The 20246-nt window shown below is 46.0% G+C and overlaps 1 protein-coding gene across 6 annotated transcripts in view; it reads right to left on the bottom strand.

Moving 5' to 3' along the window:
• The window catches only part of MYO10 (myosin X), a 225388-nt gene that overhangs the window by 15978 nt on the left and 189164 nt on the right, over positions 1-20246 (bottom strand). For all 6 annotated transcript variants that reach the window (XM_053201948.1, XM_053201955.1, XM_053201951.1 and 3 more), the window contains 9 exons: positions 17987-18093; positions 16908-17141; positions 16506-16551; positions 14734-15600; positions 13761-13884; positions 8445-8688; positions 5006-5101; positions 1901-1994; positions 539-594 (listed from right to left, as the gene is read on the bottom strand). In XM_053201948.1, coding sequence (XP_053057923.1) covers positions 539-594; positions 1901-1994; positions 5006-5101; positions 8445-8688; positions 13761-13884; positions 14734-15600; positions 16506-16551; positions 16908-17141; positions 17987-18093 — 1868 coding nt within the window. The remainder of the gene's footprint in view (positions 1-538; positions 595-1900; positions 1995-5005; positions 5102-8444; positions 8689-13760; positions 13885-14733; positions 15601-16505; positions 16552-16907; positions 17142-17986; positions 18094-20246) is intronic.

Raw genomic sequence — 20246 nt, 5'->3', positions numbered from 1 at the left:
GACTCCTGAGGGCATCCATGAAGATGGTTTGCCTTCAAAAAAACAAAACCAACACATGCTATTTTAAGGGCACAAATAAGGTTGAGATGTCAAGGGAAGAATGTGGTTTAATTTATTAACACTCCACATATACGTTACAACAAGATCCTTTTTAAATTCCTTATTAAGTTTAGGACGGGGAACAGCACCCTTCCCTATGGTGGAATACTATTTTCCTAAATAGGTATTTTCTTCCTCTTTGAATCCTGGGTTTACCCCTGTACCCAAATGAAGAATATTCCTCTTGTGTGTATGTTTTTAACTGACTGTCTAAATTAGGTTTCCACGGTCTCTCCCAGCAGCCCAAAGATACCCAGAGAGGATGACTTCTGGGTGATATACAACTGGGCACAAAGAAAGAAGACTGGAATTGACCAGGTGACAACATGCAGCCTAAAATCATTTCACAGCTCAGAAAAGAAGGGACCTAGAAGCAGAGAGAGCTGTGGGAGCACGCAGGTTACTAATCACTTTCGCCAAGAGTCACATCTGAACTTACCTCTCGGGGCTGTCAGAGGCACACACAGAGTCTATCATCCCCACATCCAAAGTGCCCTGGAAAGGAGCAAAAACAGAGGGAAGAGAGCCACTGAAATACAGCACACATCATCATAATATCCTTAGATCACGAAGCTCTAAATAGGCAAACAAACAAAAAAGCTCCTTCCTTTTGTGTTAAATGCAAAATAATCGTTATCTAAGAAAGGTCCCACCTTCAGTTGGTGAGTACAGCCTCTAGACAGGGGAGACAGTTCACTTATGAAAAAAAATATATATATAAGTTAATCTCCCCGTCTTGTTTTTAAAATACGTTCAGGGAAAAGTGTTTACAAACTTCTTTCAATAGTACAAATTTTTCTGATTTACACTATGATCTATTGTTAAATTTTACACGTACTCTAACAAACTTTTTTTATTTTCTTAAATGTTTATTTCTGACAGAGAGAGAGAGGCAGAGACAGAGACAGAGCATAAGTGGGGGAGGGGCAGAGAGAGAGGGAGACAGAATCCGAAGCAGGCTCCAGGCTCCGAGCTGTCAGCACAGAGCCTGACAGGACTTGAACTCACAGACTAAGAGATCATGACCTGAGCTGAAGTTGGATGCTCAACCGACTGAGCCAGCCAGGTGCCCCAGAAACTTTTTTTAAATAGAACTTTCTTTCCCCCTTTAAAAAAATGTTTATTTTGAGCACTGGGTGTTGTATGGAAACCAATTTGACAATAAATTTCATATATTGAGAAAAAAATGTTTATTTGGGTGGGGGGAGGGGGGAGAAAGAGAGAGTTCGTGCATGTGTGAACAGGGGAGGGGCAGAGAGAGAGGAAGAGAGAGAATCCCAAGCAAGCTCCATGCTGTCAGCACAGAGCCTGATGTGGGGCTCCCTCTCGTGAACCGTAAGATCATGAGCTGGGCCAAATTCAAGAGCGGGTCCCTCAACTGAGGAAGCCACCCAGATGCCCCTTACTCCGCTGAGAAACTCTGATGTTAAGTAGTTCTTATGAGAAAATAAAACTTGATTTGTAAAATATGATTTTATGGTTCTGTGTATGTATCTAGGATAGAACGAAGACTGAAAACACATAATTTAAAATTCATGAAGTCCTTTGAAGGAAAGTGTAATAAATATGCTTCCATGTCAGAAGACTTGGGATTTGTTGTCGTTCTTTTAATGGCTTAAAGTGGGAGAACTGGAATCTATTACTACTGATAATCTTCTTTAACTTATTCTATTTTTCTGCATGACTTCTAAACAAAATATTACTGGTTTTCTCTTTAATTATTACACTTCATACCGCCTAGAAACTCCCAAGCCCCCTGCCTCCCTCGGACGTTTCCCGCCACTCCAAAATGCTCACGCACCACGGCGTTTTGTGGGTTCGCCTGCTCATCGTGCATCTCCCGGATCTCCTGGTCCGTGGACGCGTGGACCTGACTCAGCACGCTGAACCACTGGCTGTGGGAAGGAGAGAGTGACCATCAAGGAGGGGCCAGCTGTCGCATCTGCAACACAGTGAATGATGCCCTTCCCCACGATCTCTGTGAAAATGACATGTCCTCTGAGCACCTTTGCTTCTCGTCTGCCTACTCCTCAGGGGTTAAATGTGGGTTTCATGCTACCAACGGGCAAGGGGGGAAGAAACAGCCAAACTGCCTTTGGGTATCACCTGTGGCAACGTGAGATCAATGAGAGACCCTCTCCTCCTCCAGCTCCCCCAGACCTTTAGACATTTAATGACGATGACAATGAAATCCTCAGTTCTACCCAAAACATTTATAATCAAGGATCTTTACTGAAGATATTATTTCTAACCTAGGGAATATTCAAGGACCTTTTCATTTGTTGAAAGTAAATTCCAAGGTTAAGAAGGCCACTGGTGTCTATTTTCCATTCTCACTCCCAGGATGGGGTTTTCCAACCACCTGATGGGATTTTCTACCAAAGTATGAACAAAACCATAGGAGAGCAGGAAACAGAACACAACTGTTTGAAGTAGAAAGTGATTTTGACTGGAGAATTCTTCCATCTCTTCAAATGAGTTTTCTCACTTTCAGACTCATTAGAATCAGACAATAAAGGAAAACATGTCAACCTCAGAAAAGTCAAGCTGAACAGAAGTCATGATGTAACTACAAACACAATACGTGCTTGAGGAAAATGACCGTGAATATTCATTCATCTATCTGTCCATCCATCCACCCATCCATCCATCTAACATTTATGAAGCAACTATAAAATGTGAGAGGTACCAAATGTGAGATGCTAGGACATCCTTCTCCTGCAGGGCCTCATTAAGACATATATACACACTCCTACTAAGTAAAGCAGAGGACCAAGTGCTTGGTATACAATGGGATATTTAAGCAAAAAAAAAAAAAAAAAAAAATTACACCTATATAGAAAGTTAAGTCACATAAGGTACTTATAGCAAAGCACTAAAACCTATCCCCTGTTAATTTTGAAGGAGAAAAATGTGGCCAAGAGTTTCTTTTTAATTTTTTTTTTAAAAAATGTGGCCAAGAGTTTCTTTTTTTTTAAATATTTTTTTAATGTTTATTTATTTTTGAGAGAGAGTGCACAAGCAGGGAAGGGGCAGAGAGAGAGGGAGACACAGAACCGGACGCAGGCTCCAGGCTCTGAGCTGTCAGCACAGAAGCCGACGCAGGGCCCAAACCCATGGATTGCGAGATCATGACAAAGTCGAACGCTTAACCGATGGAGCCACTCAGGTGCCCCAGTGACCAAGAGTTGCAAAACAGCATATACAGACTCTTAGGAAACAACCAAGGGAAATATTTAATATGAATTTGCTTCATCAGTTCTGGTGAACTCAAAGGCAAGACTTAAGACTTCACTTATTGCTTTATGAAGCTCAACAATTTCCCAGATCAGACGCTGAAAAACACATACATTCCAGATGTAGGCCACATGGGATCACACACACACACACACACACACACACACACACACACACACACACAAAATAAAATTTGCTATGCTTTCGATCTGTTCAGGTGATACTCTTAAATTTACAAATTTCTCCTCATGAATCAAGTTTATTTAACTCAATCCGAAAAGGAATTTTTAAAAAACACATTCTGCTGGTCAGGGGAACAAGTCCTCAGTTAACAGATCCCCAGTGTTAAATTTCGCAGGCTCGTTACGGCACAAAGCAGAGAGGATGGCTGCCAAACGTGGGGCCTGTAATTCAGCCGAGAACTGTGGGCCTTCCTGGGACTCCAAACAACCACAAGTGGTCTCTAGGAGTCCCAGATGGAACGAGGGGCTGTAATTCCAGGTTTGCTTGGTTTTTCCAGTTTGTGTCATAATTTATGGATCCAAGCAGGGTTTTTAGTGTGTTCCCATGGGAAGAATTATTTTCTTTGCCCTTGCTGTGGCTACCATGGCATTGTGTCAACTCAAACATTCAAAGGGCAAGGGGTAGCGAAAGGCAAGGAGAATTCATTAGAAGATCCTAATGATTTCTGAGGTGAAAAGTAAAGAACATAGGCGGAGGGTCCTCTCTGGCATTGCTCAGAGGAGCCAACAGATCCCTTCAACGTAACCTTGTGGCTCACAAAACACAAGTGGACAAACAGACGTCTGACCGTATCTCATCCACCGTAAGACCCTGTGATGCATCGCGCTGGGAGCACACAGCCCTTCTCCTTGACTTTTTCCACGTCTCTCCAGCACTAGGATGGAAACCTGAGGTCCAGAAAAGTTAGACCGCTTGACCCAGCCAACGGACGCCACACTGTCCTTGGAACTCAAACATTCAAGCTCCTTAAGAAACATAATGCCTCTGTTCAGTAGAATGAACTTCTGTTACTTCACAGATTATTCTGCCCTTTCTCTTACCTGAGTCTCCTACTCGGCAAAATGTGTTTAAGGGTAACGATGTGTAATAAGACACGTGAAACATGTCACCACATTGCCTGAAATATAGTAATTCTAAGTGTTGACTATCTCTTCTACCCTATTGAATTTTTCAACGTGAAGACCTTCAACACTCTCTCAATGCCACAGTGCTATCAATTATTTAAACACCCAGTGGTGAGTGCGCCTGCCTTCTCACTCCTTAGGCAAACACAAGCTGTTCCCTTTCGAAGCTCAGAAGCTTCCAAAGGGTGGGCTTTCGCCTCTGTGTAGGTGCATGGTTGACACACGCTGCCGGGGACAATAAAAGCCTGAGCCAAGATACCAAGGGCTCTAGTGGCATTTGAAGCTGGAAATCCTCGACTGTGTGTGGTAACTTGGACACCTTAGCCCAGTGAAAGATACCCCAGGGGACAAGAACGTCAATCTCATGACGTGGTTCTTCAACCGTCCTAACAGACAAGCCCCACTCGAAAATCCACTAAAAATCTTTTCAGAGCCGGCAGGGTAAACACTGAACTGTGTGGCGCCCAGGCCTGTAGGGGAGTAAAGATGTAGTTCACATGCGGTCAACAGCAGTGTCTCACCTGGCATCTTCGGGGGATTCCGCAATCAGGTGGAAGGTCCTATCGGCCATGATGATGTCAATCCCGTTCTCTTTGCTGGTGTTATCTATGATCTCTCTGAAAAGTAACACAAGCATCAGATGCAAATCAGGGCTACGGGATCCTTAAGAGGAAGCGAGCAAAGCAATTTCACCAAACAGATGGCTAAGTTAGAAACTGTAACCGAAAAATCAAACGCCTACTTCAGCCCGACCTTGTGGCCTCCGGGGGGGGCCAGGGCTCCTCTCTGCTCCTGAGAGGAAGGCTGAGGCCGGGGCCAGGGCTAGGCGCCTGCTGGACACTTCCAGGGAAGAGTGTCTCTCCTCACTCTGGCCTGCCCAAGACACGTCCCTGCCGAGACCCTAGAAAGCTTGGGGCAGGAGTCCCCTTCTTGGCCCGCACCTTCCCTTGGCCCCTCTCACTGCTCTACAAGGGAAGGACCCCCGACAAGGGGACTAGTCTTGAGCTCCTTCCTAATTCCTCATGGCTTCCTGCTGCGGTTTAAGGCCTTGGCCAACACGTGTGACCTGGTAAGGGCACATTATTTCCATTGGGGGCTCAGAAGATTTGGGTGTTTCTGGATCTCCGTGCCATCCCGATCTCATCCCAACATGCCCTGCACAGCATTAGAGGTTTAAAATCGAGGGAGCAGGTTAACAAGATCAGGATGAAATACAAGCAGGTGTTGAGATGGGACCAGAGATGGTAAAATATTTGATGAAGAAGGGTCTTGGGGATAAAGCCAGCTTGCTTTGCCAACCCAAGTAGTACCACTCTTCACAGTAAAACACGGATTCCACATCTACAAAACTCAACAGGCTTGCTAGTTAGAAAAAATAAAAACCTTACAGCTGGAATCACACAAGATAAAATATTTTTAAAAGTCAAGAGAGTGAGAATTCCTGCCCTTGCTGAGCAGGAGGCGAGAGGTGATAAGTGGGCAGCCACCAGCCAAGCGTCTGGTTAGAGGGGCCTCTCGAGTAGGGCTCCAGGGAAGTGTCCAGACCGTGTCATACTGGACCAGCCGCTTTGCCTCTTGGGAACTCAGCAATCTTGTATGTAAAATGAGAGGGGACACGGATCTAGTCGTAAGGCTGTGCGTCTGAACCACAGTGGCCTATCCGAATCCTGGGAAACTTTTCAGAAAACCCAGGTAGGTGCTCTCTGGCGGGGGCAGGGGGAGGGCAGGGACCCACACTCGTAAAAAGCTTCCCTGGAGATGAGTGAGTGATGATATTGTCAGGGTCACAGTACACATCATCCGGAAACTCCGTAGGATAAATGTGGTGGCATCATCAGTGACAGCGAGTGAGTGAAGAAAAAGATGGAGGGGAATGTTGTATAAACTGCCAAAGACTTGAGAGATGGGTCAATTAGTTAAAAATTACAGACCTTATTTGAATTCTGATTTGAAGAAATAAACCAGCCCGAACCAAGGAGAGCACTATCGCCTCTATTTACAAGACAACTGGATAAATTTGAACAATGACTGGAGTTTGGATGATTAAAGAGTTATTTTTTAACTGTTATAGTGTGATTATGTATTGAGAGTCTTAACCTTTAAGTGTCTACTCAACTATTTAGAGACAAAATTATATGATGTATGCTTTACAGAACAGTTAGTAAGGGAAGGAGTGCAGGGTGGGGTTATGGGTGAAACACTTCGCCTTGGGGCGGGGGTGGGTCTCTGCTGAAAGCTGGGGAATGACCACAGGCACTTCGTTATATTCTCCCACTTACTCCTGCATAGGATTGAAATCTTCTTTAATAAAATGAAACATTTTAATTAATCTCAACAAAAAATCTTAATGTGGCGAAACCCTAAGAATTTAATGTCCTTCCTCTACAGAATAGGACAGAAATGACCGCATGATAGCTAACATCTCCTTAACTCTGGAATTCTCACAAAGCACCTGGAAATGGGGCTTTATCAAGCAGCACAGAGTCAGGTGCATGAGGAATATACATCAATTTCCACCATTGAAATTCTCTCTCTGCCCTCCTCCTCTGAGCTTCCTGGCGTTTGTGGGTGAGCCTTCTGTGGGGTGAATCAGGAGGAAGAACAAATACACAGAGCTGAGAGGCAGAGGCACAGAGCTGTGTCGTGCTATGGAAATTTCTTGTAGGGTTTAGACTCCCGATCCTACACACTCACTCTTGTTCTGGAGCCTGGGCTCCTAACAAACCCCGAGGGGCAGCCTGGAAAGTAATATTCTGCTGTCTGCACTTCATTGTTTGCCCTTAAAATTAAATGCACAAAACGACTTCCCTGTTTAACCTCCCATTTCTCAATAAAAAAAGTTCAAGAGTTGCCAGTGCTGGTTGGAAACAAAATGCTAATTTCAGGTCTCGTGATTTCAGGAGTTAATCTCATCTCTCGAAGCTTATTTTACTTATTTTCTAAATATGTATCAAGCTACCCAGTTGCCGCTAAGTCCAGCTTCCTGAATTTTTAACTAAATAATAGTCCACTAGTCCAGTGATTTGGTTCTATACAAGGGGGCAGGGGCAGAAAAAGGGGGTTTGTTGGATTCAAAGCCTAGCTCTGTTCCTGTCATTGCTGGGAATGAAGATGGCTGGTATATCCCACGTAAGTAAAAGACAAAAAAATTCATTCCAAAAAACACCTCTATGAGTGAAAGGTAATCAAAGAGAGAAGGGGAGGGGAGGGGAGGGGAGGGGAGGGGAGGGGAGGGGAGGGGAGGAAGGAAGGGAGGGAGGGAGGGAGGGAGGGAAAAGGTATAATCTCCCGGCTATAAAATAAGTCCTGGGGATGTCACATACGGCTTGGTGACTAGTTGATAATACTGTGTTGCATATATGAAAGTTGTTGAGTAGATCTTAAAAGTACCCAACAGCAGAAAACAAAATTTGTAACTATGGATGGTGACGGTGATGGATGGTTTAGTCTCACCGTGGTAACTGTTTTGCAATAGACACAAACGTGGAGTCACTATGGTGTTCGTCTGAAACTAACATAGGTCAGTGATACCTCTAAAAATAAAGCACAAAACCCAAACACTCCAGATTGGCAGTCTGTCTCCAACTTAGCAATCTGCTTACATAAAAGGACTAGAAGTGGTCTGTGGACCAATAAAAAGATTCTTAACCAGTTGTTCAAGATTCCCAGGCTTCCTGCATACGACCAATCACATTTCCAACAGCCAGCTGCAGGCCCGGCTGGCATCTCATAAACGATGTAAGTAAGTAAGTAAGTAAAAGACAAAAAAATTCATTCCAAATGAATGAAAGCGAACTGTTCACGAAGTCACTTCCCCGGTTTCCTAACAATCCGGTCCACTGAAGTGGACTCAACCCCTGCTCCAGCCCGCGACCGGTGGCTTTGGAGGAAGCGACACCCACGGTCCAGCAGCCCCAGAGCGCCACCCACCGGGGCCACCTGCACAGTCCATCGACATACTTTGCCGTGCGGACTTCCAAGGTGCCCTTGAGCTTCTCCTCACTGTCGTTTTCAAAGTACATCAGCTTGGACTGGCGGAGGACAAACCAGCGCTTCTTCCAATTTCTCCTGGACAGTGTCGAGGAGCCGCCGCCTTTTTTGTGGAGCCAGCCTTGCTTGAGGGCCTCCTGCTTAGAGCGGAACCACAGGAAGGTTTCGTCCTTGAGCACGCACCAGCGACGTTTCCAGGAGTTCATTAAGCCACCTGTGGCCCCCAGATTGGGTGGGGAGGGGTGCAAGAAAAGTCGATCACATTGGATGACAAGTTCAGCAGGTTTCGAGGTTCTGCCTCCCCTTCACCTCACCCAACCGACCCACCCCCGGACGCCCCTCAACGAAGCCTCAGTGCCGCTGGCTTGCATTCAGGAGGCGGAGGGGGAGATGTTACACTAGCTTGGTTGGACCACACGGGAACGCTGTCCCTTCCTTATGTCCGGAGCACTTCCTACTCAGCTGGGAAATCCTGGTGAGGGGCTATCAGAAACGCAAATGACGAGTTGACACTCTAACCCCCAGCACGAGTCAAGGGCCATGGTGCGAGAACCATTTCTGTATGTATGGATCATGCGGATCTCAAATGCCCCAGAAGGGAGAAATTAACTTAAAATGATGTCAAAGAAGGGCGCCCGGGTGGCTCAGTCGGTTGAGCATCCCACTTCGGCTCAGGCCATGATCTCGCCGTTAGGGAGTTGGAGCCCCACGTCGGGCTCTGTGCCGACAGCTCAGATTGCTCAAATTCAATTGCTCAGATTACTCAGCTTGCTTCAAATTCTGTTGCCCTCTCTGCCCTTCCCCCGACTCGTGCTCTGTCTCTCTCTCAAAATAAATAAACATTAACAAAATTTTTAATTTTTAAAATGGTGTCATTTTTAAATGGTGTCAAAAGTTTACACATTCCTTATTTGGTCAATGTGGGGATCCAGACTGAAAACTTACACAGGAAAATAAAATAGGGCTTTTTCGGGTAAACATATTCTTTTCAAAGAAAAGCATCATCTGAAAACGGTTTATATGTAAAACGTAGAAGATTTAGAACATGAAACAGTTGTGACTAGGCCTTAAAAATGAGAATTCAGGGGCGCCTGGGTGGCTCAGTCGGTTAAGAGTCAGGCGAAGCTGACTCTTCAGGTCAGGTCATGATCTCACGGTTCATGAGATCAGCCCTGTGTCAGGCCCTGTACTGACAGCTCGGAGCCTGAAGCCTGCTTTGGATTCTGCGTCTCTGTCTCTCTTTGCCCCTCCCCCACTCACACTCCATCTCTCTCACTTACTGAAAAACAAACCTTAAAAATTTTTTTTAAAAGGAAAAAAGCAAAAACATGAGAACTTTGCTGTAACTTATTTACTAGAAATATTTTTGGTTAAGAGAAGGCAGACAGAATAAATTTATCTTTCACAAGATAAAAAGTATTTCTAAAGGGCGTCTGGGCTGGCTCAGTCGGTGAGGCATGCGACTCCTGATCTGAGTTCGAGCCCCCACACTGGCTGTAGCGATCACTTAAAAGTAAAATCTTAAAAAAAAGTTCGAATCTTTTTTCTAGCAGAATAATTTTATCTTAGTATTCCAGATTTCCCGGGTTGCCTGAGCAGCTCAGTCGGCGGGGCGGCTGACTCTTGGTTTAGGCTCAGGTCACAATCTTCTGGTTTGTGGGTTGGAGTCAGGCTTTGTGGGGAGCCTGCTTGGGATTCCCTCTCTCCGCCCCTCCCTTCTCATGCTATCAAAATAGACCTCAGTATTCTAGATTTCCCAAGGACACTCAAAGATGACATCTTAACCACCATTAATCAAAAATCTCTTAACAAATCCACCACCTAATCTACTTCATTTAATGTATTATAAAGTGACAGGTTTTTTATTTTTATTTTTTTGACCAGCCAGTAATAAAAATAAGGCACCCGTAAACATGGATACTGAAAGAATAAAGAAAATGCTTTCTTTTACAAATCGCATATAACTTGAAAACAGACCTTCTCAGATTAATTTCTTCAACGATTTGCTTCAATGACTACAGACCTAAACCTCACCCTGGAACAAATGAAGCCAGGACGACACTGGTCCGTGTTTGGTGTGCAAAGGGACCTGTTTTTGTCGCACACACCGATGCCTTCTTAAACCTAAAGCATTTCGTGCTCACCTAGCTGTGAAGTCTGTGACCACACCCTGCTCCAGAGCGGTTTCCTTCACAGACTACGAACTCGCAAAGGGCTACCGGACTTAGACTTTTGCTTTCTGATTTGTGGCTTTAATCTGGGTTTCTCAAAACAAGCCCGGAGGAAACCGTAGGACAAAGTTCTTCTATTATCTTATTGTCTGTGAGCCATAAAGGCGAATAACACTATATGATGACAGACAGGGCTATGACTTACTGTGATAAGCGTGGAGTAACGTACAGAACTGCTGGTGAATCATTTTGTCGTAGGCCAGAAACCAAGATTACATTGTATGTTAACCACACTAAAGTTAAACAAATGTTCTTAAATGATAAAGCTGGTTCAGTCATTATTATTTCCTCTGCTGCTCCTATGTTCTGAACGGGCCCCACTCCAACTCTGGGTGCTCTCTCCATACTTCATCATGGAGAGAATATGATCAATGCTATTCATCTCCTAACTGCAAACGCCTTTAGCAGACTATCGGGCTGGTGAAAACTCACTGATGCTCATGAAATATAACCTGACGGTCAGATTTTCTTCATAATTGGTTTCTCTGAAACTTTTGGTCGCAAATTTGTAAGTGCCTTATTAAAGATTAAATGATGATGTATCAAAGATTAAAAGGTGATGCATTTAGGGGCGCCTGGGTGGCTCAGTCGGTGGAGCGTCCGACTTCGGCTCAGGTCATGGTCTCACAGTTCTTGAGTTTGAGCCTCGCATTGGGCTCTGTGCTGACAGCTCAGAGCCTGGAGCCTGCTTCAGATTCTGTGTCTCCCTCTCTCTCTGCCCCTCCCTTACTAGTTTTCTGTCTCTGTCTCTCTCTCTCTCAAAAATAAATAAAAACATTAAAAAAAAATTTTTTTAAAGATGATTCATTTATATAATTTGTTTTATTAAGAGGACTTTGCCAAAAATTTATTTGCTTACCTTCTTGAGCTTTTAATGCTTTAATCTTTTTTAAAAAATGTTTATTTTTGAGAAATAGAGAGAGAGAGAGAGAGAGACAAAATGAACACAAGTGAAGGGCAGAGAGACAGAGACAACAGAATCTGAAGCAAGTCCTAGGCCCTGAGCTGTCAGCACAGAGCCTGATGTGGGACTCAAACCCATGAACCGTTGAGATCATGACCTGAGCTGAAGTTGGATGCTCAACCGACTGAGCCACCCAGGCACCCCTCATTGTTTAATCTTACAATTTTGATGCTTTGAATATAGCTTTACTTTTCCCTAATCTCATTTGCTTTAATCAGACAATCATGCAATAAGCCAATGTCATATATTCTAAGTAAGAGTGACTTATAGGGAATTTTAAAAGCTCATTTAGGGAACTAGATTAATTAGGGGCAGGGGAAATATATTAATAATAAAAAGCTTATATTTATTCTGAGAAATGCATGACAAAATCTTTTTTTTTTCCTTATACGAGAAAATCTCAGAAAGCTGATTCGATACTTATTAGATTAGGTTCTGATTTGCAATTAATTTTTTTCTTTCATCGATTATTCCAATGAACACTTGATTGCTTGGTTAGGATTTTTCAATCTTTTTCATTCAGCACAACCATAAAAATTTCCACTAACCAGTGACTCCAGGCAATAGGAAGATGGTCCCTAAACTAAACCTGGTGGGGTTTCCATGAGCGCCTTGGGGATCTGGGGCTGAGCACAGCAGAAATTTGAAAAGCGAATGACTGATGTTAGTAACTAGACTGATGTTGAAGACGGGGATGGAAGTAGCAAAAAAAAAAAAAAAAAAGAGAAATCAAATTAAAAGAAAAACGTCAGTGAAGAAAAGAAAAAATACAGAGGAGGACAAATGATATGAAAAAAGAAATATGTCAGCTGAAGAGGAGAGAAGCAAAGAACAGAAGGAACAGGGAAAGGGAAAACAGAAGAAAAAACTTTTGCATGGAGGAGAAAAGAAGGAAAGGCAAAGCAAATGAAGAAAGACAGCTGCAGAAAGAAAGTGAAGAGTCAGAGAAGACGCACTCGCTGACCACGAAACGGGGAAGGGAAAGAAAAGGCAGGGCGGAGTGAAGGGTGCCATCAGGCAGACAGTGGTTCTTATCCCTCCCTGCCTCCTCCCCAAGATCCAGACCCCTTCCCGCGTCCAGTCGAGGGGCATGTGGGAAACCAGGCAGTCCCTTCCTTCAGTGAGCCAAGTGAAACTCCTACCAAAACATGGTGATGACGGTGACTTCTCACACTCCCTGTCACCGATTGAGAAGTCAGAGTTGACAACAGGAATAAGGTAGGACTAGAAGGTTCTAATTAAGTTCTTTTCCAAAAGCAGAATGCTTCCAAGTCCTTAAGTATTTTATTTTTTTAAGTTTCTGTATTAATTTTCAGAGAGAGAGAGAGAGAGGATTCCAAGCAGGCTTTGCTCTGTCAGCACACAGCCTGATGCGGGGCTTGAACTCTAGGACCAAGAGATCGTGACCTGAGCCTAAATCAAGAGTCCCACACTTAACCCACTGCACCACCCAGGCGCCCCCGAAGTCCTTAAGTATGAAGGGTCAGCTCAGCGCATTCAAAATTTAATACTCAACACATACAACCAAAATCCTCATCATGAAGGATGGGGCAGACAGCAGGTGTCATAAGCAGTCAAGGCAAGGTGCACCATTCTCTCAAATCTTTACTGTTCCCCCATGGATATGCAGGAAACCCTTCTGGGTTCTTGGACACTGGTGTGGGAGGGAAAAGTGTAGTGTATCATTACAATGGGCTATACCAACTCCTGCAGAAGCACGTGTGTGTGTGTGGACACGCGTGTGTAAGAGAGAAAAATTGGGGGCAGGGGAGGGGAGATGTAGGAAGAAAGGAAAAGGGGACAAAAATGAGATGGGGAGGCAAGAGAGAGGAGCGAGGGATGGAATATGGTGGCAGGGGCTGCACCCTCTGTCCTAACACGGTGCACCAACTGTGGAGCGTCAAAGCAGCTCTCCATGGCATGATCACGTCACCCATGTCATGGCACCAGGGCACCCTTCACTCACCTAAGAGGACCTAACATCAGGTAAGGGGTAGGGGGAACGGAGACTGACGTTCCTGGTGCCCCTCGATCAGCCCAAGCGATAAGGCTCCACCCCCAACCCTGACACCCTGGTGACACAGGTCATACCTTTCATGTACAGAAAGCTGTGGAAGTAAGGCAGGGTGACACAGCTATACACAGAGTCCCGCCGGTAAGAAAGCTCATCGTCTGTATCAAACCGAGAATCAAAGTCCTCTTCGCTATCTTCAAACTGGACAAGGAGAAGAGAGAGAGAGCCAGTGGTGAGCAAAACAGAAAAAGCAACAAAAATGCCCAGCCATGGATTGACATTGAACAAAACAGAAACTGACAAAGAGGCAACACGTGGATTCATACCATTACACCACCGGTGGTCATCAAAAGAATCTCCAAATACTGACTTTTAAGGTCGAATGGCCCACCCAATGGATACATAAAATGCGAGACAGACTTGAACCCAAAGGCTGTTCTAAAAACACTGCTGTTCAAGGGTATAATTTTAATCAAACCATCCAAGAGTTAATTCCCTTTAAATTACTATGATAAAAATATCTTCAAGTCTTAGAAAATCAAGGGGGTATTTAATGCGCAGTCAATGGGAGAAAATTAGAGTAAACTATAAATAAACCCACAAGTTGGAAAGAGCACACATAAGCACTAAACGGTCCTCCCTTACAACCCGCACAGGGTAGAACATCCCGCGGGGTGGACCGTGAAGCTACCGTAAGGGCCGCTTTTCCAGGATGCCCTTGGCAGTTCTAGCTCTAATTCCGAGCGGGTCGTATTTCCCAACCTGCCGGGAAGCTAGGACAGACCCGGCTCAAGTTTCCACAGACAATGCCAGTTCCCTTAGGCTCGGGGCAAAACGCAAAATTGCAATTCCGGGCTCTGTTCAACCTACAACAGGCACCTCAAAGTTCCATTTGCTGATGCCACTGCTTTCGGCAAGAGAAGGGGGTTTGGGGAGCATCTTCAAGAGCCTGCCTTGGAAATCTTGGCTCGTCCTTCCAGGAGAGGGGGCACCCAGGGTGTGGACTGCAGACGCCCCCCCCCTTCCCCCCCAACCGTGGTCCGCACTCACCGAGGACTGCGCCCCTTCCGAGCTAAAGCGGTAGGCCCCGGAGCTGTTGTAGGTGCCCACGGAGCACCGGTAGTCCGGGGACCACTGGCTGCCGTACGAGTTGGAGAAGGTCACGCTGCTGCCCGAGGTGATGGCGCCGTCCTCGTAGTCGTCCTGATCGTAGTCGTAGTCGCCGTCCGGGGAGGGGAGGCCCCCGCCGTTCTGGGGCAAGCAGTAGGTGGGCTCCCCTCCGGACGAGCCGCGCTCCGACGGGGCGAGGAGCACCGTGCTGTCCGCGCTGGGGCTCGTGGGCACCACCGTGTCGTTCATGTAGGGGTCCTCCTCCGAGGACTCGTCGCTGGTGCGGATGCCGCTGGTCCGCTGGTCCGAGTGGCCGCGCTCGCTGGGGTTGGGCGAATCCTTGAAGGCGTCGTCGTCCGCCTCGAAGCCCTCGTCCACCTCCTCCTCCGGGTAGGGCTGGCTGAAGTTGAAGCTGGGCTTCTCTGCGCACGCGCTCTCCGCGGGCGCCGCCGGCTCGCCCGAGAACTCGCTGCCCACCGACAGGGAGCGCTCGATGTTGCGGACGCACTCGTCGATCTCGTCGAAGTTGAGCGACTCCAGGAACTCCTGCGCCGCCCGGCACGCCTCGTCCTCCAGCCTCTTGAGCTCCTGGTCCCGCAGCTGTTGCAGCTTCTGCAGGGAGGCCTCGGTCAAGGACAGCTCCTGCCGCTCCTTCATGCGCTGCAGATCCTCGATCTCCTTCTCCAGCCGGAGGATCTCCTCCACCTGCTTGTTCTCCTTCTGCTTCTCCAGGTCACGGCGCAGCTCGGCCTCCCTCTGACTCTTCTGCAAGGCTTCCAGTTCTTGCTGCTTCCTCGCGGCTTCCTCCTGGGCCGAAGAAGAGGGAAGAGGTCAGCCAGGGTCACTGCGAGGAGGGCAAGCATCGTTCCTCCTTTGCAGTCAAGAAGCGTGAGGAGACGTGGGTGTTAGGGGAAGACTGTGTGTGTGCCGCCCCCTCCAAGCTGAAGCCCTGAAACCTCATCTTCAGTACCTCAGAATGTGTATTTGGAGACAGGGCTTTTATTTCTAAAGTTTATTTTGAGAGAGAGAGAGAGAGAGAGAGTGAGAGAGCGCGTGAGGGCACGCACAGGGGAGGGACAAAGAGAGAGGGAGAGGGAATCCCAGGCAGGCTCCGTGCTCTCGCCCGGAGCCCCACGCAGGACTCGATCTCACCAACAGCAAGATCATGACCTGAGCAGAAATCAAGAGTCAGTCGCTTAACTCACTGAGGCCCCCGGCCACCCCCCGAGAAAGGGCTTTTAGAGAACTGATGGAGTTAGAACAAGGCCATGACGTGGTGACTGTCACCCAACGACTGGTGTCCTTATAGGAAGAGGAGACTGGGACACACCAAGACAGCAGGGATGCACGCACACGAACGTTTAAGACCTCAGGAGGACACAGGGAGAAGGTGGCCGTGTGCAAGCCAAGGAGAGAGGCCTCAGAAGAAACCCAGTCTGCTGATAACTTCCTCTTGGGTGTCTAGCCTTCACGATCGTGAGATAACCATTTCTGTTGTCGAATCCATGTAGGCTGTGGTATTTTGTTATGGCAGGACTAGCAAACTAATACAGTCTTTATACTCGGTTGTAATGGGTTGCATCATAAAGATCTCCTTTAAAATTCTTCTTGTAGCTTTATACTTTATTTTAGCTTCAAACCCTTGATTCAGCGTGTTTGACGCGGGAAGGAAACGGGTAGACGAGAGGCCGCGTGGTCGTGGCACTCTTTACCTGTTGGGCGCGGAGCTCAGCTTCTCTTCGAGCCCTCTCTCTTTCTCTAAAAACAGTAAAAAAAAAAAAAAAAGTGAAAATAAACCAAAGCAGAGAAAACATCCTAGAAGCACTTTTCAGAGAGAGCCAACTTTTAAAAAAAAATGCTTTGCTCAAGACAACTTAAAAAGAATGAAGGATGGGACCCTTATCCTTTGGTAAATTAATCACTCTGTGCATGAGTAAGAACGCACAGAAGTCAGCTGTCAATGCTACCAAGGAATTTTATCCCCAAGCCGCCAAGAGGTAATGTTTCAAATAGATGGTTCTGCAGCATCCATTGGGAATTCTTGCTGCAAGAATAGATATTGACTTTAAAACTCAAAAGGCGCCCTCCTCATCCGAGCAAGAAAGCCACCATACCTCTCCTCTTCCTCCCGTTTCCTCTGTTCCTCTTCCTCCCGTTTCCTCTTTTCTTCCTCCTCCCGTTTTTCCGCCAGCAGCTGTCTGTAAACTCTCCGAGCGATCTGACCTCGGAGTTGCTTCTGCAAAACTATGGCTGCTTTTTTCAGGTGCAAAAATCTCTTCCTCAGAAGGAACGCTCTGTAATTCTTCTGTATGGTCACCACGCAATAAAGGACCTTTCTGTATTGCTTCCTGAAAATGAACAGAGCAGCACAACAGAATTGTTGAGGTAACGAGGCTCCGAGCTCTCCAGAGGAGTTTACGTTAATGCTACAAGACAAAAGAACAGGGCCTATTTGGAAAGTCTCATTATAGAGACGGGAGTGAACAGGAGGCCCCTTTGGACAAAACAGAAGAAAAACAAAAGAATAATAACAAACAAAGCTAAAGTAAGAACCCTATCATTGTCTTGGCTAAATAAACCCATAACCCCTAATGCTGACTCTGAATGGTCTTGGCAGAAGTTGGGTTGTAAACAGGACCAAAAGAGATTTGATATGGTCTCCTGTTCCCGTGATGGGGGCAGGGGGAGTGGGTGGTGAAATGCCACAGCAGGATGGTTTTGTCCTTCAGAAAATGTCACGGCATGGGGTTTCATGTGGCGCTCAGGTCCGCAGAGATGGACAGAACCCAAGTGCACCAGACCAGAAGCTGCCTCACTGGGCAAACACTGGAGAGCGGGCCTCTGTGGACGTGATGAGATAATAGCAAAGTCCAAACAACCAGGCTGCCCGCAGCTTCCATACACGATACAGAGGAACTGGGTAAACGATTTAAATATCTCAGCACTGTCCTCTCCTGCCGTGGCTCTAATGGAGATACCAGAAGGCCCCTTTCCTACTTTCTGTCCAGGTCAAGCCAACTGGGCATCTGGCATCGCTAGTTACGAGCACTGACCCGAGACTCTCCATAGCCTGGTCCTAACCTCCATCCAGGTCTACTGTAAATGAAAGCAAATGACAGGGGCTGCCCCGCCCAGGGACACACAGTATGGAAGCCCTCCTCTTGGCGCTTGATGGCCTCTCCCCTCCCCTTACCGTGCTAAGTAGCCCAAGATGTGGGCCCGGATCACCATGGCTGCCCTCGTAACTTCCTCCTCCCGCTGCTTCTCCAGTTTCTGCTCCAGGGATTCTCGGAGGAAGACCTGCCCGAGGGAAAGTGACACATCAGAAGCAAAGAACATGGCTGGTAAAAGGAGATTCTTTCTGGGTCAGAGATCTCTAGGGGAGGTAAGGCTTTCTTCTCTCTCCAGAAGTTTGCTCCAAACACACAGCCGTGCATTCTAGAACTCAAACTCCAGTGCTTCTCAAACTCCCTTTGGGGAAGGGCTGCTTTGTTTTGTCAACTTTCCCTCTGTCATGTACTAAGACATTTGTAAAATAGAGTAAAAATATGTTATTAGAAAGAAAAAGCAAAAATATGGAAAAGTCCCATTTTGGGGGGTTATTATTAGATTCAATAGTCATAACGGACTATGAAGTTGCCATTAAAGTTTATAATCACTTATCTCACCATGGGACAAATAGTTCATGAACCAGCACCAGTCCTACACGAAGTGTAAGTCACAAGAAATCTAGAGAGACACCCTGTGTTAAAAAAAGGAAAGAGGGGCGCCTGGGTGGTTCAGTTGGCTAAGCATCCAACTTTGGCTCAGGTCCTGATCTCATGGTTCGTGGACTCGAGCCCTGCATTGGGCTCTATGCTGGCAGCACGGAGCCTGCTTGGGATTCTCTCTCCCCATCTCTCTGCCCCCCCCTCCGCTCGCACTAGCTGTCTCAAAAGAAAGAAACTTAACAAATAAATAAAGAGCTTTATTTAAAAAAATTGAAGACTGAGTTTGAAATTAGAATGGCACCATTTCCACCCCGTCTCAGTTTGGCCATCACAAGAATACCAGAATTGAGACTACAAAGATCGTAGCTATTGGCTGGCCTGTATCTGGGAACAGACACCTGAATCCCACACTCATGACATAAGGGAAGTGTATCTAATTACTGGCATTGTATCAGAATTCCCACGATTTGAAAAGATGTGAAAATATTAAGACCCTCCCTCAATCAAGGTAGCTTTTAATTGTGTAATTTCAGAATTACTGCATGCATAAGAAATTCTGAATCATTCCCTAGAAAAACTAGGTGCCACGTTTTTATGCTCCTCTATTAACAGCGTGGAAACATTTTGGTGGCAGTGGGCAGGGGGCTAAATGACACTCTCTCTCATGATGTTTTGATTTATGCTCCGGTGAGTCATTCTAGCCTATGATGATGCATTATGTTTTCTTAATAGCACATTTCCCCAGACTCTCTGTTCTGTCTCTTCTGACATGTGGGCAAAAAAGCAAATAAAGATTCCTACCACCACGTGACTCACAGAAGCTTTACTTACTCCCACTCTGGATTCCCGAGCACTTGGCAAAACTCTACCACAAACAATTCTCCTAGAAAAGTGTTTCACGGAACCCTCTTCCTATAATTGCAATGATACGCTCGGTTGATGCATGAAGAGACTACATCTTTGGCAAAAGAAAAAAAAAAAGGACAGAAGCTACAAGTATAAGGCTTATTTTTTTTAACATTTTTATTTTTGAGAAACAGAGCATGAGTTGGGGAGGGGCAGAGAGAGAGAGAGAGAGAGAGAGAGAGAGAATCTGAAGCAGGCTTCAGGCTCTGAGCTGTCAGCACCAAGCCCAACTCAGGGCTCGAACTCATGAACTGTGAGATCATGATCTGTGTCGAAGGCAGACACTTAACTAACTGAGCCACCCAGGCACCCCAGCTTATTTTAATAAGAAAAAGTTTTCAGAAATAGGAATCTGTTTATCAAAACCATGGATTAGAAGTAGTTTTCATCAAGACTGGACTTTAAATATTTTAACTTCTTTGAGACTATTTTTTCAATATGAAAGATCTTCCTCTAATGCTGTTGCTTTGATGAGCATTTAAAAGTAAGAAAGTTGGGGCGCCTGGCTCGTTCAGTCGGTTGAGCGTCCGGCTTCGGCTCAGGTCATGATCTCACGGTCTGTGAGTTCGAGCCCCGTGTCAGGCTGTGCTGACAGCTCAGGGCCTGGAGCCTGTTTCGGATTCTGTGTCTCCTCTCTCTGACCCTCCCCTGCTGGTGCTCTGTCTCTCTCTCTCTCTCTCTCTCTCAAAAATAAACAAACATTAAAAAAAATTTTTTTTTTAAAGTAAGAAAGTCAAATCTTGGGGAAGCATGGTAGTGGGGAAGCTATGATGAAACAAGTGTCAGTTCTAATGAGCAATATGTTTGTTCCATGAACAAATAGAAAGTTTTATGAAG

The sequence above is a fragment of the Acinonyx jubatus genome, chromosome A1, assembly GCF_027475565.1.
Source record: "Acinonyx jubatus isolate Ajub_Pintada_27869175 chromosome A1, VMU_Ajub_asm_v1.0, whole genome shotgun sequence".
Taxonomy (NCBI): domain Eukaryota; kingdom Metazoa; phylum Chordata; class Mammalia; order Carnivora; family Felidae; genus Acinonyx; species Acinonyx jubatus.
This window is presented reverse-complemented; position numbering and strand designations above follow the sequence as displayed.